This window comes from Heptranchias perlo, chromosome 24, assembly GCF_035084215.1.
Source record: "Heptranchias perlo isolate sHepPer1 chromosome 24, sHepPer1.hap1, whole genome shotgun sequence".
Classification (NCBI taxonomy): Eukaryota; Metazoa; Chordata; class Chondrichthyes; order Hexanchiformes; family Hexanchidae; genus Heptranchias; species Heptranchias perlo.
In genome coordinates this window covers 19,166,860-19,190,990 of record NC_090348.1, presented here as the reverse complement: position 1 = coordinate 19,190,990, position 24,131 = coordinate 19,166,860, and the positions used below count along the sequence as shown (strand labels likewise).

Genomic DNA, 24,131 nt, shown 5'->3' with positions numbered 1-24,131 from the left:
GTATACAAGACCAACACGGTGATGACTCTCTCCGATAGGGCTGGCACCTGATTTCACTCAGCCTTATGGCTCTGAGAAAGTACCAGGATCAGAAAGTCAGGTGAAAATGGAGAGCTCACAGCAGCAAAAAAAAATGGGATGGAAGCTTCATTCCATCATTTCAATGGCATGCCACAACAGAGCAAATTGGTGGATGAAAATGGCACCCAGTACTGTGCCACCTTCAACAAAGACAGTATAGCAGTCAATTTCTTCTTTAGGTCTCATTCTCATTTAAAAATCAGTAGCTTTCTGCATCACAGTATGGATTTTTCACCTTACCATGAACTTGTAAATACATAAATTCATTTTCAAATCGATGAAATTATAGCTTTGTGAACCAGTTCTGAAACATGTGCAGTTTTAAAATACATTGTTGAGTGCTTTCACAAATTGTTTCTTTAAGCTGCTTAAAACATCAATCCACACAGCTATTTCAACAGATGTCAAATTCCATACAAGGTATGTTACTGTTCAATTTTCTATCACAGCATATTGGTGATTATGTTAAACAAAGATTATATTGTTAAAAATGGTAGTTTGAAGGACATGAGGTCAGTATTTATAATTACAGTCTTATAAAAGCTGCACAATGCTTCAAAAATATATATGGTCATAAATAGAATTTAAGAGTTTTAGGTGCCAACTTAATATTACATTTGCTACTGTAATAAAAAAGAAAATGTATTTTGTTTTCTCCTCTCCCTTTATTATACACCTTCTATGGCATTTGGTCTCCAGCTCATCCTGTTATACACACTATAGTCAAAAATGTAGATAACCACTCAAGTGGTGGTCTACTGTGATTGGATATCTGGTTCTCCCCCCAGCCCCAATGCAACAATACCCCTGGCCCCCATTCAACTGCTACCAGAAGCTCACCATGTGGGGAAATATCAGACAAAGATCTATCCCTCACCAATTAGTGATGAAGTACAAAGCTGCATTCTTGATCCCACGACAGTCAAAATTTTAAATTCTGGCTACAAACTAGACTGAAACACCAGAAATGGTTTGACTGTTAATTCAAACACAGGAATCATTAATTGTGTCTGTTCAACGATGGAAGTGTAACAAAGAGAGGGGAAGAAATTGGAAAATTCTGGGACCTTCACTTTTGGCTTATATCAGGTGGGACTAAAGGCATAATCCGAACATGTGTTCAGGAACCGGGCTAAAGATTAATTTAAAGCAAACAAGCCGGTATTCAAAGTGGCACAAATATATGAATTATTATATTTTAAAACTTTGTTTATTGAGAAAAACAATTATTCATAAAGGCATCATTTTGGTCTTTATAGAGGAGGATTTTTATGCTGGGAAATCAAATATTCTCACTTTAGTTAACCTGTCAAACACTCCCAGGTCAGGCAGAGCAAAAATAAAACACTACGGTTACCTCAACTTAGTTCCATCAATACGTCTTGACCCAAGTTCAGAAGCAGTGAGATATTGAACCAGTTGAACATATCAATCTCCCACAAGATGGAGGGGGGGGGGGTGAAAGATTGGGGGGGGGGGTGAAAGATTGGGGGGGGGGGTGAAAGATTGGGGGGGGGTGAAAGATTGGGGGGGGGTGAAAGATTGGGGGGGGGTGAAAGATTGGGGGGGGGGGTGAAAGATTGGGGGGGGGTGAAAGATTGGGGGGGGGTGAAAGATGGGGGGGGTGAAAGATTGGGGGGGGGGTGAAAGATTGGGGGGGGGGTGAAAGATTGGGGGGGGGTGAAAGATTGGGGGGGGGTGAAAGATTGGGGGGGGGTGAAAGATTGGGGGGGGGTGAAAGATGGGGGGGGTGAAAGATGGGGGGGGTGAAAGATGGGGGGGGTGAAAGATGGGGGGGGGTGAAAGATGGGGGGGGGGGTGAAAGATGGGGGGGGGGGTGAAAGATGGGGGGGGGGGTGAAAGATGGGGGGGGGTGAAAGATGGGGGGGGGTGAAAGATGGGGGGGGGTGAAAGATGGGGGGGGGGTGAAAGATGGGGGGGGTGAAAGATGGGGGGGGTGAAAGATGGGGGGGGTGAAAGATGGGGGGGGTGAAAGATGGGGGGGGTGAAAGATGGGGGGGTGAAAGATGGGGGGGGTGAAAGATGGGGGGGGGGTGAAAGATGGGGGGGGGGTGAAAGATGGGGGGGGGGTGAAAGATGGGGGGGGGTGAAAGATGGGGGGGGGTGAAAGATGGGGGGGGTGAAAGATGGGGGGGGGGGGTGAAAGATGGGGGGGGGGTGAAAGATGGGGGGGGGGGTGAAAGATGGGGGGGGGGGTGAAAGATGGGGGGGGGGGTGAAAGATGGGGGGGGTGAAAGATGGGGGGGGGTGAAAGATGGGGGGGGGTGAAAGATGGGGGGGGGTGAAAGATGGGGGGGGGTGAAAGATGGGGGGGGGGGTGAAAGATGGGGGGGGGTGAAAGATGGGGGGGGTGAAAGATGGGGGGGGGGTGAAAGATGGGGGGGGGGTGAAAGATGGGGGGGGGTGAAAGATGGGGGGGGGTGAAAGATGGGGGGGGGTGAAAGATGGGGGGGGGTGAAAGATGGGGGGGGTGTGAAAGATGGGGGGGGTGTGAAAGATGGGGGGGGGTGAAAGATGGGGGGGGGTGAAAGATGGGGGGGGGGGTGAAAGATGGGGGGGGGGGTGAAAGATGGGGGGGGGGGTGAAAGATGGGGGGGGGGGGTGAAAGATGGGGGGGGGGGGTGAAAGATGGGGGGGGGGGGGTGAAAGATGGGGGGGGTGAAAGATGGGGGGGGGGGGTTCCATAAGAGGCCAGAATCTGAGGAATGAAGAGTTCGGTGGGGGGGGCGCGTTGGGTTGCAGCACTGGAGGAAGTTACAGCGATAAAAGGAGGGGTAAGGCCATTAAAGGATTTAAACAAGAATGAGAATTTTAAATAGTGTTGAGCGATATGGTGAGCAAGGACAAGAGTAATGGGTGAGCAGGGCCTGGTGCAGATTAGGATATGGGCAGCAGAGTTTTGATTCAGCTGAAGTTTATACAAGGAGGAGGATGGAAGGCCGGCCAGTGGAGCATTGGAATAGTTGAATCTGGAGTGACAAAGACATAGATGAAGATTTCAGCTAGGGGTAGAAGCAGGCAATGTTACAGAGGTGGAAGTAGGTAGTCTTTGAGATGGAGAGGATATGAGGGCAGAAGCTCAGCTCAGGTGCGACTAGGATGGCGAGGTTGAGAACATTTTGGTTCATTCTGAGACAGTGGCCAGGGAGCAGGATGGAATTAACAGCAAGAGTACAAAGTTTGTGCCGAGGGCCGAAGACAATGTCTTCAATCTTCTCAATTCTTCGCTGGATGAAATTGCAGCTCATTCAAGTCCGTATGACAACCAAGCAGTCAGACAATACAAAGGCAGTGGAAGGGTCAAGCAAAGTGGCGCACAGGTACAGCACACATGTGGAAGCTCATCCCATGTCTACGGATAACATCGACAAGGGGCAGCATGTAGATGAGGAGTAAGAGGGGGACATGGATACATCCTTGGGGAACTCCAGAGGCAACAGTACAGGGGTAGAAAGAGAAGTCAGTGCTGCAGATACTCTGGCTATGACTGGATAGGTGAGAGTGGAACCAAGTGAGGACAATCCTACTGAGGTGGAAAATGAGAAAGGGCATTGGAGAAGGATGGTGTGGTCAACCATGACAATGGCTGCAGAGAGATTGGGAAGGGATATGAAACTACGGTCACAGTCACAAAGGACGTCATCTGTGACTTTGGTTTGGGCCTTTTCGGTGCTGTGGCCAGGGCAGAAATCTGATTGGAGAGGTTAAAACAGGGAATTGTGGGAAAGATGGGCACAGATTTGAGAGGTGATAACATGTTCAAGGACTTGAAAAGTAAGGGTGATTGGAGATGAGGTGGTAGTTTGCAAGGACAGAAGGCTTGAGGGTTTGTTTTTTTGAGGAGGGGAGTCATGATTGTTTTGAAAGGGAGTGAGACAGAACCTGAGGAGAGGGAACCATTTACAATGTCAGCTAGAATGGGGGCTAGAAAGGGAAGTTTGGTGGTCAGCAGTTTGGTGTGAATGGGTCAAAGGAACACAGAGGTGGGTCTTACGGATGAAATAAACTCCGAGGGAATGAGGGGAGATGGGAGAGAAACTCAAGCGAGACGCGAGTTCAAAGCTAGGGGATGCAGCAGAGGCAGCTGAACGGATGGTGTCAATCTTCGTTCTCACCTCCAGTAAGTCGAGAAGCTCATGGACTTCGTTACTAAGATAAAACTGCTCAAATATACTTTATTTAGAGCCATCAGAGAGACAGGAAAATCAGCAACTTAAGTTATGCGAAAAAGTTATGAAAGTTGGGCTTATTTTTCTTTAAAACTTTGTTACTCGGGATACGGGCGACGCTGGTACGGCTACATTTATTGCCCATTCCTAGTTTCCACTGTTTACTTTGGAAAGCCATGATGTGGAGATGCCGGTGATGGACTGGGGTTGACAATTGTAAACAATTTTACAACACCAAGTTATAGTCCAACGATTTTATTTGAAATTTACAAGCTTTCGGAGGCTTCCTCCTTCCTCAGGTAAATGTCAGGAACTCCTCGAAGCCTACGGGCAGTTGCAAAGACTATCTGTAATCACCATGTATTGTTCTGTGATTTATAAATGCGTAGGCTTCGAGGAGTTCCTGACATTTACCTGAGGAAGGAGGAAGCCTCCAAAAGCTTGTAAATTTCAAATAAAATCGTTGGACTATAACTTGGTGTTGTAAAATTGTTTACTTTGGAAAGGACAGACTTAAGATGACCTAATTGAAGTTTTCAAGACAATCAAGGAAATTGAAAAATGATCCAGGCACACTGTCCACTATGCTAAACTTTCAAAAACCAGGGAACACAAGTTAGAATAAGAAAGGAATTTAGGAAAGCCTGTTCTCCCAAAATTGAGAGTTGTGAAATAAGTTCCCAGGGAAGAACAATCAAGGAAGCAATTACATGAATGTTTGGAAAGGAGAGAATGAGAGATGGTGAAAACCAAGTTAAGTGGAATTGATGAGATGCCCTTTTCTGGTTCCAAAATTCATTAGTCTGGGTTGGCTTTAGATCTTGGTCCCAGAGGTGAAAGGACAGTATTCAAACCCAATGCATACACAATATTCTATATTGCAATATAACAAGAGGCTAGAATATCTCAAATAGCTAGACCATTTTAGATTTCTTTACAATTAATAGCTACCTCTGCTTATTCCTGTTATAATCTAAAGCATTTAACGTCGAAGTCATACCTGGTCTAAGTTCTTAAAGAGAAGAATGTCTTTACAGGCTTCTTGCAGTCGTCTTCTTTGCTCATCTGTTTTGGGATGAATAACCTAAATACAGATGGAATATGCTGTAAAAAATCTACAAATTCATACTATTTAAAAACAATCACTGTACTTCAAAGCCCCAACAGGCAAGAGAATAGAATGCAGGTTTGTACCAAGACACCCCATATGACTAAGCTGAGGTCTCACCACTGCCATCGTAGGGAATTACCAAGCAGGTGCAGGGAGCAAGGAAAAATAATTCAAGAGTGCTGGTCTCTCTCGTACGCCTCTCATTGGCTGGATTTAGGTTAGTATAATCAGTGGCTGGAAGAAAGTATTTGCCAACTGTTCCCTCAGCAGAGGAAGGTATGTCAAAAGTGAAGAGCATCAGGCAGGGAATAAAATTTTTTTTAAATTAAAATGTTATCTGTATTAAAATATAATGTTAGGCTTAGCTTATTTCATTATTTACACCTTAGTGGAGAGAAACAGCAGCCAAAGTTACTGTTAACTCAAAGTGTTAGTGCAGAATCTCAGCATTTAGGCTATTTATTCAGTAAAATTTAAATGGACTTCTAACATTCAACTGAGGATGAGAATAATTTAGCATAGGATATAAAGGCAGTTTGCTTATTTCCTCGTGTACATGGCATAGTACATCACAGTTGGGACAACGCAGCAACATGTTTCTCCAATATACTTTCAGAATTAGTCAATTAATTTCCTACCGTTATTTGCTTTCACTCTTAATTTGTGCCAGAGTTCCCAGTTAACTTTCTCTTAATCTTCTGAGCACAAAACAGTTCAGTCTCCACTAGCCTCCCCAGCCCACATGACTAGTAGCCATGATGTGGAGATGCCAGTGATGGGCTGGGGTTGACAAATGTAAGGAATCTTACAACACCAGGTTATAGTCCAACTGTTTTATTTAAAAATCACAAGCTTTCGGAGGCTTTCTCCTTCGTCAGGTGAGTGAGTGAGGGATTCCATGGAAGGTTACCGCATTTATATTCAGAGAACAATACCTGGTGATTAGATAATCTTTCCAACTGCCCGTTGTCAAGGCAATCAAAGTGTTCAGAGTGATGTTACCTACAGGACCACCGAATACACAAACGGCCAGAACACAAAACAGAGAGAGAGGGAGAGAAACATCCGAAAGAGAAAGACAGAGAATGATCCGTTGTGTTAAAAACAGAAAACTTTTTTTCGCTGGTGGGGTTACGTGTAGCGTGACATGAACCCAAGATCCTGGTTGAGGCCGTCCTCATGGGTGTGGAACTTGGCTATCAATTTCTGTTCGACGATTTTGCGTTGTCGTGTGTCTCGAAGGCCGCCTTGGAGAACGCTTACCCGAAGATCGGTGGCTGAATGTCCTTGACTGCTGAAGTGTTCCCCGACTGGGAGGGAACCCTCCTGTCTGGCGATTGTTGCGCGGTGTCCGTTCATCCGTTGTCGCAGTGTCTGCATGGTCTCGCCAATGTACCATGCTCCGGGGCATCCTTTCCTGCAACGTATGAGGTAGACAACGTTGGCCGAGTCACAGGAGTATGAACCATGCACCTGGTGGGTGGTGTCCTCTTGTGTGATGGTGGTATCCGTGTCGATGATCTGGCATCTTGCAGAGGTTGCCGTGGCAGGGTTGTGTGGTGTCGTGGACGCTGTTCTCCTGAAAGCTGGGTAATTTGCTGCGAACGATGGTCTGTTTGAGGTTGGGTGGCTGTTTGAAGGCGAGTAGTGGAGGCGTGGGGATGGCCTTAGCGAGGTGTTCGTCGTCATCGAAGACATGTTGAAGGCTGTGGAGAACATGGCGTAGTTTCTCTGCTCCGGGGAAGTACTGGACGACGAAGGGTACTCTGTTGGTTGCGTCCCGTGTTAGTCTTCCGAGGAGGTCTATGCGATTTTTCGCTGTGGCCCATCGGAACTGTCGATCGACGAGTCGAGCGTCATATCCCGTTCTTACGAGGGCGTCTTTCAGAGTCTGTCGGTGTCCATCACGTTCCTCCTCGTCTGAGCAGATCCTGTGTATTCGCAGGGCCTGTCCATAGGGGATGGCCTCTTTGACGTGGTTGGGATGGGAGCTGGAAAAGTGGAGCATCGTGAGGTTGTCCGTGGGCTTGCGGTAGAGTGAGGTGCTGAGGTGCCCGTCTTTGATGGGCACGCAACCAGAGTACCCCTAGTCGTCCAGTACTTCCCCGGAGCGGAGAAACTACGCCATGTTCTCCACAGCCTTCAACATGTCATCGATGAAGACGAACACCTCGCTAAGGCCATCCCCACGCCTCCACTACTCGCCTTCAAACAGCCACCCAACCTCAAACAGACCATCGTTCGCAGCAAATTACCCAGCTTTCAGGAGAACAGCGTCCACGACACCACACAACCCTGCCACGGCAACCTCTGCAAGACATGCCAGATCATTGACACAGACACCATCATCACACGAGAGGACACCACCCACCAGGTACATGGTTCATACTCCTGTGACTCGGCCAACGTTGTCTACCTCATACGTTGCAGGAAAGGATACCCCGGAGCATGGTACATTGGCGAGACCATGCAGACACTGCGACAACGGATGAACGGACACCGCGCAACAATCGCCAGACAGGAGGGTTCCCTCCCAGTCGGGGAACACTTCAGCAGTCAAGGACATTCAGCCACTGATCTTCAGGTAAGCGTTCTCCAAGGAGGCTTTCGAAACACACGACAACGCAAAATCGAACAGAAATTGATAGCCAAGTTCTGCACCCATGAGGACGGCCTCAACCAGGATCTTGGGTTCATGTCATGCTACACGTAACCCCACCAGCGAAAAAAAGTTATCTGTTTTTAACACAACGGATCATTCTCTGTCCTTCTCTTCCTTTCGGATGTTTCTGTCTCTCTCTCTCTCTGTTTTGTGTTCTGGCCGTTTGTGTATTCGGTGGTCCTGTAGGTAACATCACTCTGTCTGAACACTTTGATTGCCTTGACAATGGGCAGTTGGAAAGATTATCTGTAATCACCAGGTATTGTTCTCTGAATATAAATGCGGTAACCTTCCATGGAATCCCTCACTCGCTCACCTGTCGAAGGAGAAAGCCTCCGAAAGCTTGAGATTTTCAAATAAAACAGTTGGACTATAACCTGGTGTTGCAAGATTCCTTACACATGACTAGTGAGCTATTAACTACAGCCAGCCACTGCCCTCTGCTGTTCCTTCTCAATATTCATGAGGCAAGAGCTTTGATATTCTCAAATCTGTCTGCCTTGATTTCAAGTTGGTGTGAATTTGAGGTGCCCAGCAGTCGCTGCAGCCAAAATTTATAGTTGCCAAGTGATTCTATTACTAAAAGCTAATCCTCATTAAAAACCCAAATGTTTGCATTTGGTGGCCCCTTCCATTTACAATTTTCCATTATTTGGTTTTATTTCTCTCAATTGTGCAGTTGCATCTTCCCTTTTTCAATAATTTGTGTCAATTCCAGTTTAGTCTGATAAAGTCTTAATTTCTTTCTGGTCCAGACATTCTTCTTTCTTGCTGTTGCACTGCTACAACAGGAAAGTGTGGGGTTTACCCAGTCAAGACCTCTGCTACGCTGTTCCTCCATGTACTTCCTAGCCAAAGTCTCCTGCTCCCTTTCCAGCATGCAACTATCTCCCAAACTAAATATGGTCAGGTTTAAAGTTTCATTTAAAAAAAAATAAAAACCACATCAAGAGGCACAACGATTAGGAGTTTGTGCGCGTGCAAGTGTGCATCAGTCAGTAGGAAAGATTGTGGGGGGGGTGGGGGAAGCTATTTCTTTCCTCAAAATATTAATAGGTTTTATTTGATTTCTTCCACTTATTGCATCATTCCATTTGCTATGTAACATTGCTTACCCGAGGCTCTGTGTCCTCCTCTTCCTCATCAGGGTTGAAAGATTCTGCGCATACTGAAAGGAGACACAAACATTACTATCAATATGAAGGACTGGATAGCTGACTAGTTCACACGAAAAGATGCAATTCTAAAATTTGAGTGACTGCCTCATTACTGATTTTTAATATGATTAACATTTAATATACAATAAATCAGAAAGCTCATCTTTCATAAAATGGGAATTCTAGGTCGGGTTACATTGATTGCACAGAATCAGACATGGTTTTAAACAGGATTTCAGAGCAGTCTGACAGCTTGAGGAAACAGAGGCATTACAAGTAAGTAATCACAGACTCAAGCTGTAGGACCATCTGACACTTGAATGTGGCAGAAAATGACATGAACAATTTAGCCCATTTGAGTGAAGCATCTTTTAGAAGCATGAAGTTTCAATATGGAAAAGAAAATGTAAGCACCTAAGTAGCTGTACTACAAGAACACTTTCAGTTAGCTAATCACATGGCTAATACTAGTAATGGTAATGGTAATGAAGAATCCCTCATTATGTTCTTCCCTCAACAGAAGATGAAAGCAAGAAGCTTTCACAGAGAAGGAAAACATCTGAATTCCCATAGGTCTCAAGCTGTGTTGTGGGCAGAAGGCAAAAGGAATTCTACAGTATTTCAGTGGCATGGCTACCCATTCGTGTTAGGTGCTGGGCTAACATGGATCATGCTAAACATTATTTAACTTCCCAGATATCAATTGGCGTCGTTCACATACTCAGTATTAAAATAATGTTAGCAAAAGTCATAAGACCTGGTACAAAAGGGTTCCTACCTTCAAGCCTGTAATTAATATTCCATATACCTTGAGAATGATGTCACTATTCAACCAAAAAAACCCCCACCAAACGTCTCAATCAGATTTCTATTCTTTAAAACTACATGAAAATCAATGTGATCGTCCCCAACCTGTTGCTGCAAAAAAAAAGCACCCCCTCCCCTCCCCAACAGAGTGGTTGTTTTCAACTTAGCGACCTAAATTATAGCCATAACAACAACTTGCTTTATTTGTTTTGTGAAAACAAGTTCAAACATCCCAAACCATAGTTAGTAACAATTAGGGAAAGAGGCAGAGAGTAAAGTGTGCAGAGGATAAACTACATTTCAGATATTGAGGTGGGTGATCTTTCTTACTTACTTTCTTCCTCACTGTCACCTCCCCCTGTGCGCCCCCCCCCCCCCCCCCCCCATGTACATCAAAGTGGTGCTAAGAAACAGTGAGTAACTACAACTTGATGCCAAGGCCTGCCTTAAAGAGAACCTTTAGAAGTTACGAAAACAATATTCACTAAGGATATGACGGCTACTGGCCACTTGATGAATAGAATCTACAGCTACTCTTGACATTGGTCCAAACATAACCATCTCTCGACTGGAAGCTTTTTCATTCACTTGATCTAGTAGTTGTTACTTCATGACAAAAATACATTTTCCATAATGCAAATATCAATTAATAAATGGGCCCAAAGCTCCATTGCCAAATGAACCAAGTCAGTCTTTAAATTTATGCAGAGCTTCTGGGCTTATTGATACAATACGTCAAGGTTCTCAAATCATCTATGCAGTGAAATCCACATTCAATCTCAAAGGAATGCAATGGCAGAAAGAATAGTGGCACTGTAGTCAACTACATGGAAGTTGTACCTAGTCTCAGATATAATCTAAACACAGAAGATATAGTGAATCTACTAAGAGAATCTAAAGCACACTGGCTTGATGGGTCAAAAAATGACAGGAGTATGACTGTCTTGAGAAATTTAAGACATAGGGAGGCATCTTCGTACAATTTCCAAATGCTCTTTTCAGATGATGTTTCAAATCCTTTGAATTCAAACAGGTTGAAACAAAAGGAGGGGGGAATCCTTCAGATCCTTATCATGGGTCTTAACACCACAGAATGTTAACATTTAAATCTCCAAATATGAAGAGAGGATGGAAAGAAATATTGGCTGCTAAATGGATTATAAACAGAGCAATCTCCGGTTCTTCCTATAGAACTGTTGAAAATAAAACAAAAATGTCAGTTTATGGGTGTGAAGTGATTATCCTATTACCATAACACAAATAACTATTTCCACTTTGCAACAGTTGCCTTTAGAGTACAGGATTTTCTGAATGCCAAGAGTGTATCCATCACAAAAGATGGAAGCCTGTCATTACCAATCTGATCCTTTCAAGAACTGAACCATCTGTAGAAGATCCTGAAAGAATCTATACTAAATGTAAATGTTGTAACCGTGCCCTCAGCACACAGGAAGAGCTATGATTTAAAGTTGTATTGTTCTAAGTGATCCATAAATCAAGTCTTGTTTTGAGGGTGCAGTTCCAAATGAAGATCCATATTTTTCCAAACCAGTCCAGCCTAGAATTAAGTTACCTCAAGAAGCAAAAGCTGCAGATACTGGAAATCTTAAACAATTTTTTTTAAAAAAACATGCTGTAGAAGATGAAGAATGCTGCTGAAAGGTCAAATCCCAAGGAAGATAATTACTGGGATTTTCTGTGAAGTAACTTTGGAAAACAGTGTGGTTACTATGATTTGGTTGATGAGGATGTGCTGCATAGGTGCCTGAATAATTATTTGGTTTATAAACCGAATAACTATGTGCAAGTAGCTGCCACTGATTTTCACAACTGTTTATAGAGATGTACAGTCTAATCAACCTTATCAGTTCAAGTTTCTCCTGTCAGATGCTTAAGTCCACAATTAGTCAGTAATCTCCCACATGGAGAATTGTAATGTACTCATTTTCCTGACTTGGCATAATAATGTAACTTTGTTCAAAGATGGAAGCAGCATGCTAAAACTAGCAGATAGAAATAAATGCTTTTTAACCAAGGATGCTCTTTATCATTCCTAATTTAAGAAGCCTATCTCCCACTTACAGGCAGTTGGTTACTAATTACTCCATACTTAATGTCTCGGGTATTGCTGAATTGTTATGGAACAGAGTCAATAGGATTAGTCTTTTTCATATTGCCCTAATTTATTCTGGATAATTTACAAACAGGCATGCCGGAAGCTATTTTTGCTCCTTAAAGAAAACCAATTGATAGTAGTGGCTCCTGCATCCCTGGGCTTTTTTTTTGGGTGGGGGGGGTGGGGGGCGCACGCAGAGAAAGAGTGTGGGGTAAAAAGAAAATAATGTTGATCAAAGGTTCCTGTTCCAGATCACCACTCTGTTGGAACTGCATGTGGGGCCGGGGTCAGACTCCAATCAATTCCAAGTCAATGCCACTCACTGTCAAGGATCACGTGACAAACAGTTACTTGGGTAAGCAATGGAGGGCTGCTGGTACCCTTGAAGTTGTACTCGAGCACATTTCACCACATGCAGGAGAGGTAAAAGGGAGGGGCAAAAAAGATCACAGGAGCCCTTGGTATCATTTCTATAATGGGGTTTTGCTGACATTTCTTAAAATATATTTGATCATTGATTCAAACTGTTCCCAAAAAATAAGTTTCCGTTATAAGGGCAGCAACTGGCAGCTCAGTAAAATCATGAAGACTTGGTACCCACAACCAATCATGCCCATGCACCAGGATGCCTTGAGCAGCTGAACGCATTCCCATCTCAACAGTATTTCTCTGAAGTAGCTTGTAATCTGCATTATTCCAGAATTGCATTATCCCCTGCAGTAGGCCATCCTGGCATGAGATCATACTTCAGCCATTTGCAGGTTCAGATCCTTCCATTGTTTCTCTCCTCCTCCCCACCTTGCAACTTTACCCCTCCTCTCCTGAAGATGGCCACTCATATTGCATATAGTTGTACAGGTGCTGCTAAGCATTGGTTGCACTAATTGTCATATTCATGTGCAACCCTAGGCAGCATCAGCAGGCCATTTGAGTGGAGACTGCACATCACAGCAGAGCTCAATCCTGTCCTCACCCAACAACCACATTTCCGAACTTTTTGGCAGGAGTCACTGGTTAACAATTAGTTAAGACAAGTGACCTGGCGCAGTGCAATATCCTATCACAAATCACATAAACTTTTACACTTGCATGTAGCTTGATTTGTTGCCTGAGTTTTACATAAAAAGTTCCGGGGATGGTGAAAATGCTATTTTCTTACCCTCTCGTAAACAGAAGTAAAAGAGTGGCAGGATTATCCTGGCAGTAGTGAAAGCCTATTAAACCTATATGGTCAATAGTTTTCATAGAGTACTTTTGCTACCACTATGGATGCTGGAATAGTGTGGTCCTGCTTTGCTGCCTATAGACTGTGAAGGGAGAAGAGAGAAAAAGTGAAAGAATAAAATGAAGAGACAACATTTTTTTTTAATCCCATATGTTTATACTACAATGAAAAATTGGCTCATTTTTCACAAAAAGGCAAGCATGAGCTACATTTTTGCCTGCTGACATTGTTGTCAAGTTACAAAAGGTAGGGCGCCACATATGACACGCAAACTTGTGCACAAAGCACTGCTCTGTGGGGTCTCTCTGCCAATGTCACTAGAAAGAACTGGTTATCTTGACAATTACTTTTGAATCCATCATTAAAAGGTGAACTGTGGTTCAACTGGCCCATCAGTATTTGTTTTAACTTCAGCTCACATTTTTTGGTTGCACTTTGCAAAAACTGCTTCCATTCAACAGCCAACGACCATCCTTACTGGTGCAGGACCACTTCTTCCAATCACTGATAACAGGACAATGAACTTGGATTAATGCACTGAATGTCCCCTGTAATGAATGCAGCTTGCCATGTTTAACCATGCTTGTATTTTTGACATAACTCAACACCTTGGAGGTGCAGCTGAGTGAACAAATTTCACATTTAGGATTCGCTCAATGTTGACTGTTTTGGGAGTCACCTCAATGATCACTAACATTTAGCTAAAGTACATGTGGATAAAAATGAAAAGTATTTTGTTCTGCCCTCTTTACTTGTAAAATTTTGACTTGATTTATCCAAAATGATTGAAAAGATACTTTAAACAACTACTCGCAAAGCTAGAATGATTCCATTGAACGATAAAAGATTTTTTTAAAACTTCTACAAAGAGGAATGAGATTGATGTTGGTGAAATTAAATGCACTGAATCAATAAATTACTTTCTGCAGAAGCACTGTTTTTATTGAAACATATCAGGACATTTTAGGTTATATACAAAGCTGAGCTTAAACTGCATTAAGCAGTTGAGTTTGAAATCAGCACCATTCTTCTTAATTACTAGCAGTAAATGTTTTTTTTTAAAACCCTAGACTGAATTAGATCCAAAGATTCCATTTCAGCCAACATCTTTCATCTCTTCAAATTTGGTGTGGCCATGAAAATGTTTCTATCTTTAAACTAGGATACTACATTCATATCTAGTTATAAACTAAGTTTGGTACAAATAAGATTTCTCAAGGTACTGTATGAACATTAAAAGTTAACATGTTGGGAGGAAAAGATCTTAAAAGATGGTCAGAATTCTAGGCCTAATTTTTTTTTGTTCTGGGTTGTCTAGAAATGGGTTAGGGAAGTTCTTTCAAGCTGGTAGGTCCAACTTCGAACCTACACCTTTTCTTTGCACCATCCCCAATGCGAGGTGAGAGGGAGAGCTCATGTTACCTGAAAATGTTGTATCCAAGGAAAAATACTGTGTGAACTATCGGATAATTAAAATCTCTTTGCACCCTCCTCCTACACCAGGAAAGGCAAATAAGAGTCCAAAGACACCCTGTTGTCACATCCGAAGCCGACAGCCTGGAAGAATCCTGCACCTCCCCAATCTGGCTTCTCGCAGTCTGGTGCAAAAGAGAGCTGCCAGAAGCACTTAGTTCAAGCAGATTCAGAGGTTGGTACAAGATGTCACCAGCCAAGGATAACTGCTCCCAGAAGGCTAGATTATGCCAGATAGCCAGAACATTTCACCTTAATCAGCACAATGAGCTGGAAATTGCGCACATCAGCGTGGCAACCTCTGCATCAGCTCCTATGAATAAAAGGTACGAATTTACTTACCGCGGATCCGAGGCGTCCACTTGCTTGAATTGGGAGATTTGAAAAGAATCGCAGCATCAGCCCAGCCTCTGAACAGCGTGGGCTGATGCACATGGGAAATGGCTGAGAGAATGGAAGCCCTGCCCACAAGCAGGCAAGTAAAATTCATTCGTTTAAAGTGAACTTCTCTATGTTAGTGTAAATAAAAATTTAACATATCGGGTTATAAAAAGCCAAGCAAGTGATTTAATTTAATGAAACTTACAGAAGTAAAAAACAATTTCAAACTTTATCAAAGACTAATTTGAGTTAGGAAGTTAGAGTGAACCAAGTGGAATCTGCTTTGACTGTTACTCTATACGTTCACCTGCTATCTATAAATAAAGCACTTAACGATTCGCATCCGGCTTCATCTTACAAAGTGTTTCTCGTCCGCCTTTGGAAAGATTGGAGAAGCACATGTGCGAAAGACACTACATCCAGTTCAGATCACAAACATATCCTATTGTTACACAATAAGATATTGGTTAGTGTGGATTGAATTCTCTGAACAGGAGATCTAGGAGCTGTGTACTGTAGTTTGAAGGAAGAGAAAATTCGGACCTTCCTGTAAGCTATGCAGATTCATTAATTCAAGATGGCCCTATTCACTTGAGAACAGCAGGAGATAGTTTCTATGGAGCCCCACCCAGGAAGGCAGTAGCCGATTTAATTGGCAACTTTACTGGCTAACCCAGACAGGGAAGGAGTCAGGTCAAGCTGTTGGTTTCTTGTCTAGCCAGGAAACAAAAGGACTGAAGCACAGAAGGGAACTCTCAAAGGTCTGCTGAGGGAGAGAGAGAGCTTAGGGAAGGAAGCTCTGGGAAGGAAGCCAGACCTAGCGAGAGGAAGTTTTTTCAACTCAATATGGAACCAGTCAGGACCAGAGCAAATGCCGACTAGAAAAATGAATATTTAGCCCACTAACAGTATTCTATAATTCATTATTTTCTTTATTACAAGGAGTGATACTAAAATTAAGTTGAAGTATGGTGAAATTAATGTAGATATTCTGTTCATTCACTTAACAGTTGTATCAACCAAATGTTTACATTTGGCCTTGTTTCACTAAAAAGCATTAAATCAGTTTGTCCTTCAGAAGATTGGAGAATAGAGTATGGACACATGAGCTTATAGTATCCAGTTCATATAACAAGGTATTTTTAATTGTTACAATCCCCTGGGTCATACTATGACTGGCCATTAAAAAGTGACGGTAAACTGATCATAAGGGACATGGAATCTGCTTACAGGAAAGTCCGATGACGATGAACTCCAGAGAACACCTTCAACATACCCCAAATTTGTAACACCACATTATACCCAACACAAATTACAAAATGTGGAAAGTATTTTATTCCTCAATACCAACTTTGATCAGCAAATCAGTCACAGGAAATTTCTCAACACAGAAAATAATATAAAATACACTTGCCTCATTATACTTTAGTTTAAAAATGCTACTGCAGTTCTCAACAAATTAACAAGAGATTTTTTTTTATTAACAATGGTGAAATCTATTAAACAGGAGTATTATTGTTAATTGCATACTTTTCATCCATCACATCAAATATGTGTGAGAAAATAGTGTTAAGTAATGTAAAAGATAATTTAGCAAGTCTCCTTCATTGAAATATAAACTGGGCCTTATTAAAATAACATTTTTAATTATAGTTTCTTGATGGGATATGGAAGATGTACCCTATTTGCTTAAGGTTCCAGATACTACATGATCTGCAATCTCTATACATTGCTTCCACCAATCATTTCCCAGTTACAGGAAACCTTGTGTCCTATTTCGGCCATGTCAGGTTTAAATCTATTTTGAGATACAAATAGGAAATTTGACTCTGACCTTCAAGATCTTGTGTTATGAAATATGCCATTTTGCATTGCTACACAGTGGTTTTTTTTACTCAATATCACCATAGCTCCTAAAAAGTTACTTTTACCTGCATCAAATGAACACACAAGTAAAGTGATCAAAAGCTAAACATTTGATGGTATTATCGATTTAACCACCAGATACAGCATTTACATATGAGGGTACTGAACAACTAATTGATTCGCCAATTTATGTGTGTGTGTAGATTGTGAACTGAAGTTTTATATTTTTTATATTAAATCATTAAAGTGCATCTCGGGGTAAAGAAAAAAACACTAACATTTGAGATCTTCTCCCCCCACCCCACCCTCTCCCCCAAACGTTAGTTATAAGTTCCATTATCCTAACCAAGTGTTCATTCTTCTCCACCCCATCCCTCCCCCACCCCCCAACCCTACCCACACATCATTCCTTAGCTAATAAAACAGGCAGGCAATCTGCTCCAAGGTCATAAATAATATTAACCTGTAACAAGGCACGAGGTGATGAAAGTGAGTTATCCGAGCAGCCCATTTGCTGGTTTCCCCTCTGTTTCTGTAGGAAAGTACCTGGCCTCCTATTCAACATCTTCCCATGACATGATTGAATTCAGATGCTTGTTATGCTAAGAACTGCAAATATAACCCCTATGTCCTACCACTAAGTCAATATATTACAATCATATTATTCACTCATCATAGTCTTGGTACTTAAGCGAACTTCACCACGTAGATGAGTCAAACTGAAACTATTGCACATGGCTTAGGTTTTATGCAACTCAGCCTAGAAATATCAACACAGGTTCATCAATGCGATTGCTTGGTCAATTCAACAGGAGATTTACTTTACGCTAACAAAAGCTTGCATCCATGTAATGCCTGTAATGTTTAAAAATGTCTTAATGCACTTCACAGAGGTGTAATCAAAAGAAAAATGGATGCTGAGCCAAAAAAAGAGAATATGGGGCAGGGGGGGGGGTGGTGGTGATGACCAAATACATGGTCCAAAAGATGGGTTTTAAAAAGGAAGATGGAGGGGCAGAAGAGTTTAGGGAGGTAATTCCAGAATAGGGGACCTTGACGACTGAAAGCACAGCCACCAAGGTGGTGAGGCAAAGTGGAGGGAGAGTTAGAGAATAGTGTCACAGAGTCCAGTGTGGACTGGAAAAGGTTAGAGGTAGAGAGGGGTGAAACCATGAAGAGATTTAAATACAAGGCTGAGAATTTTAAATGTGAGGTTTTGGGGGACTGGGAGCCAAATGTAGATCAGCAAGGACAGGGGTGAGCAGGACTTTGATGCAGGATAGGATAAGGGGAGCAGAATTTTGGATGGGCTGAAGTTTACCGAGGTTGGAGGATGGGAGGCCAGCTAACTGCATTAGAATAGTCAAGTATGGAGGTGACAAAGACAAGCATGGGGTTAGAAACTTAGCTTGGGGTGAATAGGACACCGAGGTTGTGAACAACCTGAGACAGTGGCTGGGGAGGGGAATGGATTCGGTGAAAAACACTGGGACTTGACCAGGTTCGAAAGGTTAATTTTACCCTCTTCTCCCAGCCCCAAAGCATTTCTCCCCGTTTTATAAGTCAGCTGACAAGATGAAGGAAAAATACCTCTCTAGGGAATACCAAAGAGCAGATATCCAGTTAACACTGGGATTCCAACAATGTGTCATCCTAGTCGCATGAGTACAGTACTAGTTCCATTTATTAGAAGTCAAACCATATGCATAATATGGCTTACCAGCCTCCTGCACTGACACTATATTTCCTTCTGAAAAGAACTGACAGAATAGAGTGACTATACAAGTTAAAAATATTTGGCATTGTACCATGCAACTGTTGTATTGCATCGGATACAAAAACTAACATGACTACCTTAAAGAAATTATTCCTGCCTAACCCAAAAATGTAATTTAACAGGACCTAAGTCAGGTCTCCTGATTTACTATCGTCAAAGCTGACCACAAGGTTAGATGTTTAAAATCTGCTGGTTTACATTTCAAGATCATGTTTTAACTCAAAACTGATGCAGAAAGTTAGTGGATTATGAAGAAAGCAGTTAGATGAGACGTCACGAAAATCCATGTAATGGAACAAAGCTAGGATCGACCAACTTTTACAGAATATTAGGTATATGCACTGTAACTCTGGATTTAGAGTTCAGTGAAGATCATTTGATGACTTTAAGATCTGATTTTCATAACTTGATAATGCACTAGAGCTAATAGGTATTAATTCATGGAGACTTCCCACCAGACAAATACTTAAGAAATAAAGGAAAGCTACAGAAAGGAGATCAGAAAGATTAGGTGACCTTCAGAGAAAAATTGCCAGAAAAAGAGCAATAAGAGGCTTCCTATATGCATATCAGTAAGAGAAATTCAAGGTAAGAATAAGACTGCTAGATCAAAGAGGAAAGCCTGTAATAAAAAGTGCAGAAATGTCAGATACTAAGCAGATACTTGCCTCAGTTTTCTCACAGTAGTTCTACATTGGGATGGTAGAACTACCAGAAATGGGTGTAGAACTGGTAATGGAGGTTATTATTCAAAGGGAAATGATACTTATGTGGTTTTCAAATTTTTGGTAGACAAATCTCAGGAACCAGATTGTTCACATCCAAGGGAAGTTAGGGAAGAAATAGCAGAGGCTCAGCATAGAATGTGTCAAAATTTTGTAAGAAGGAAAATTATGCCAGAGGACTGGCTGGTAACAAATGTAACGACCGCTTCAAAAAGAGACAGGGTTACAGGCAGGAAATATTCAGCCACTTAGTCTTACTTGTTGTAAACTACTTGAGTCGACGATATAAGATATTAACCCCTTGACTTGATTAGAGCCAGTCAAACCAGATTTCTAATAGGGACATCATACTTTACCAACCTCACAGAATTCTTTGAAGGAAGTCTTGTTACAATTGTACAGGGCTTTGGTGAGACCACACCTGGAGTACTGTGCAGAGTTTTGGTCTCCTTATCTAAGGAAGAATATACTTGCCTTAGAGGCGGTCCAACGAAGGTTCACTAGATTGATTCCTGGGATGAGAGGGTTGTCCTATGAGGGATTGAGTAAAATGGGCCTAATGAATGGACTGAGAAGAACGAGAGGTGATCTCATTGAAACATAAGATTCTGAGGGGGCTTGACAAGGTAAATGCTGAGAAGTTGTTTCCCCTGGCTGGAGAGTCTAGAAGTAGGGGGCATAGTCTCAGGATAAGGGGTCGGCCATTCAAGACTGAGATAAGGAGGAATTTCTTCACTCAGAGGATTGTGAATCTTTGGAATTCCCTACCCCAAAGGGCTGTGGATGCTGCCGAGTTGTTGAGTATATTCAAGGCTGAGATAGATTTTTGGACTCTAGGGGAAATCAAGGGATACAAGGCGGGAAAGTGGCTTTGAGGTCGAAGATCAGCCGTGATCTTACTGAATGGCGGACCAGGCTCGAGGGGCCATATGGCCTACTCCTGCTCCTATTTCTTATGTTGTTATAATAACTGACATGATAAAGAAAACGCAGTGAAAATGCTTTATATGGATTTTCAAAAAGTGTTTGATAAGGCGTTTATAGCAAAGATAGTGACACATGAAATTAAGGGGAAGGGCGAAAGCGAGGCGTACAGGTAAAAGGAAATCTCAAAGACTGGAAAGATATGGTGACTATTATTCCACATCAACCGGTGTTGGGATTGCTCTTATTCATCATATACATAAATGAGCTGGACTTAGGAACTGAGGGAATATTGAAATTTGCTAATTACACCAAATTGTGGGGTAAGGCAAGTTGTGCAGGAGGACACAGGCAGGCTAGCAGGTTGGGCACATAGGTGGCACATGCAGTTCAATGTTGAGAAATATGATGTAATACACAGTGGAAAGGATCGACAATTTAAATGATCGGCTGCCACATTTAATGACCTGAGTAAGTAGCTAAGGCAATAAAAAGTAAACAGAATCCTTTACTTTGTATCTATAGGCATAGAACACAAAAGCAAAAAGATGATGTTGAACTTATACACAACTTTAATTAGGCTACAGTTGGGCTAATGCATTTACTTTTGGGCACACCATTATAGGAAGAATATAAAAGTAATGGAAGAGGTACAGCATACAGAATGTTACGAGGATGAGGGGCACCAGTTGTCAAGAGAGATAGGGAAGTTCTGTTTTTTCATCCCCACCAGATCTAGAAGGTCAGGGATAACCTAAAAGATGTCTTCAAGATTATGAGGCATTAAGAGGTAAATAGTGACAGAATGTTTCCATTGGTCAGCAAATCAAAAATTTAAGATAAATCACAAAATAAAAATGAGAGATTAGAAAGAATTTCTTTGCCCAGAGGATATTAGAATTTGGAATTTTCTGCCACAAACCATTGTTGAAGCAGAGTCCGTAAGTGCTATCAAAAAGGGAATTACATAGTTGCTTGAAAAGGAGCAATACTAAAGAGTATTGGAAACGAGCAGGAGAGTAGGAATAGATTGGAGAAAACCGCCTGTGCAGAATCGATGGGCTAAATAGCCTGTTCTTGTGCTGTAACCTTTCTATGATTCTATATACATTCAATATCACAGTTCATGTACTGAAAAAATAGAAATTGTTGTGGCTGCTATAAGTAAAACTCTTGGGTTAATAAACTCAATTCACAAGCAAATTTTATCATACAAGACCTCTATACATAAGCACTTACCCTTCAAAAATTATTGAACCATTTGGCTCCACTCAATTTTTTTTTTAAATGGTAAAAGTAAAGACCTATTTTTCTATGAGAACCCAGAGAGAATCTCTATTTTCAGGATTTCATAGCAATTACATTCAATCTTAATTTAAAATGAGAAAACATCCCAAATGTCTCACAGTTTCGGGTAAATACTCTGCTGTTGTATGGAACATACGAATTAAGAGCACAAGTAGGCCATTCAGCCCCTCGAGCCTGCTCTGCCATTTGATAAGATCATGGCTGATCTGATTGTGACCTCAACCCTACTTTCCTGTCTACCTACTATAACCTTTGACTCCCTTGTTAATCAGGAATCTATCTAGCTCGGCCTTAAAAATATTCAATGACCCTGCCTCCACCGCTCACTGGGGAAGGGAGTGCCACAGACTCATGACCCTCAGAGAAAAAAATTCTCCTCATCTCCATCTTAAATGGGAGACATCTTATTTTTAAACTGTGCCCCCTAGTTCTAGTCTCTCCCACAAGGGGAAACATCCTCTCAGCATCTACCCCTTCTAGTCCCCTCAGGATCTTATGTTTCAATAAGATCACCTCTCATTCTTCTAAACTCCAATGTATACAGGCCCAACTTGTCCAACCTTTCCTCAAAAGATAACCCCCTCATCCCAGGAATCAATCAAGTGAGCCTTCTCTGAACCGCCTCCAAAGCAATTATGTCCTTTCTTAAATAAGGACACCAAAACTGCACACAGTATTCTAGATGTGGTCTCACCAATGCCCTGTACAACTGTAACAAAACATCTCTACTTTTACATTCCATTCCCCTTGCAATAAATGACAAAATTCCATTTGCCTTCCTAATCACTTGCTGGACCTGCATACTAACTTTTTGTGATTAATGTACTCGGACACCCAGATCCCTCTGTACCTCAGAGTTCTGCAATCTCTCTCCATTTAAATAATATACTGCTTTTCTATTCCTCCTGCCAAAGTGGACAAGTTCACATTTTCCCACATTATACTCCATCTGCCAAATTTTTGCCCACTCACTTAACCTATCTATATCCCTTTGCAGACTCCTTATGTCCTCTTCACAACTTACTTTCCTACCTACCTTTGTGTCATCAGCAAATTTAGCAATCATACATTCGGACCCTTCATCCAAGTCATTGATATAGATTGTAAATAGTTGAGGGATCAGTACTGATTCCTGTGGCACTCCATTCGTTACATCTTGTCAACCTGAAAATGACCCATTTATGCCTACTCTCTGTTCCCTGTTAGCTAACCAATCCTTTATCCATGCTAATATGTTACCCGCTACACCATGAGCTCTTATTTTCTGTCGTAGCCTCTGATGTGGCACTTCGTCAAATGCCTTTTGGAAATCCAAGTACACCATATCCACAGGATCCCCTTTATCCACGTTGCTTGTTACTTCCTCAAAGAACTCTACTAAATGAGTCAAACACGATTTCCCTTTCACAAAGCCGTGTTGACTCTGCCTGATTGCACTGAGATTTTCTAAGTACCCTGCTATAACCTCCTTAATAATAGATTCTAGCGTTTTCCCTATGACAGATGTTAAGCTAACTGGCCTGTCGTTTCCTGCTTTCTGTCTCCCTCCTTTCTTGAATAGAGTTATATTTGCTATTTTCCAATCTGATGGGAACCTTCCAGAATCTAGGGCATTTTGGAAAATGAATACCAATACATCTACTATCTCTGCAGCCACTTCTTTTAAGACCCTAGGATGAAGTCCATCAGGACATGGGTACTTGTCAGCTTTTAGTTCCAATATTTTTTTCAGAACCCTTTCCCTGGTGATTGTAAATGTTTCAAGTTCCTTCCTCCCTTTCACATCTTGATTCATAATTATTTCTGGCATGTTATTTGTATCCTCTACAGTGAAGATGGATGCAAAATATCTGTTTAATTCATCTGCCATTTCCTTATTCTCCATTATTAATTCCCTAGACTCTCTCTTTACCTTTTTAAAATACCTCTGGAAACTCTTACTATCTGCTTTTATATTTCTAGCTAGCTTTCTCTCGTACTCTAATTTCTCCCTCCTTATTATTCTTTTAGTCATTCTTTGCTGTTTTTTATATTCTGTCCAATCTTCTGACCTGCCACTAATCTTCGCGGAATTGTATGCTTTTTTCTTTCCATTTGAAACTATCTTTAACTTCCTTAGTTAGCCACGGATGGTATGTCCTTTCCCTGGAGTCTCTCTTTCTCACTAGAATGTATCTTTGCTGAGTGTTATGAAATATCTCATTAAACATCTGCCACTGCATTTCTACTGACCTATACCTTAACCTAATTTCCCAGTTCACTTTAGCCAGCTCTGTCTTCATGCCCTCATAAGTACCCTTATTTAAGTTTAAAACACTAGTCTTAGGC

General features: G+C 41.9%; 1 protein-coding gene and 1 long non-coding RNA gene across 4 annotated transcripts in view; one reads left to right on the top strand and one right to left on the bottom strand.

The window, feature by feature from the left end:
• LOC137341604 (uncharacterized) overlaps window positions 1–15,470 on the top strand; it is a 53,730-nt gene extending 38,260 nt beyond the window's left edge. Inside the window, exons 4-5 of the long non-coding RNA XR_010967064.1 lie at window positions 12,376–12,479; window positions 14,853–15,470. This is a non-coding gene — a long non-coding RNA (uncharacterized lncRNA). The remainder of the gene's footprint in view (window positions 1–12,375; window positions 12,480–14,852) is intronic.
• Window positions 1–24,131, bottom strand: part of LOC137341603 (cAMP-dependent protein kinase type II-beta regulatory subunit-like) — a 75,152-nt gene that overhangs the window by 19,082 nt on the left and 31,939 nt on the right. For all 3 annotated transcript variants that reach the window (XM_068004863.1, XM_068004862.1, XM_068004861.1), the window contains 2 exons: window positions 9,160–9,212; window positions 5,272–5,355 (listed from right to left, as the gene is read on the bottom strand). In XM_068004863.1, coding sequence (XP_067860964.1) covers window positions 5,272–5,355; window positions 9,160–9,212 — 137 coding nt within the window. The remainder of the gene's footprint in view (window positions 1–5,271; window positions 5,356–9,159; window positions 9,213–24,131) is intronic.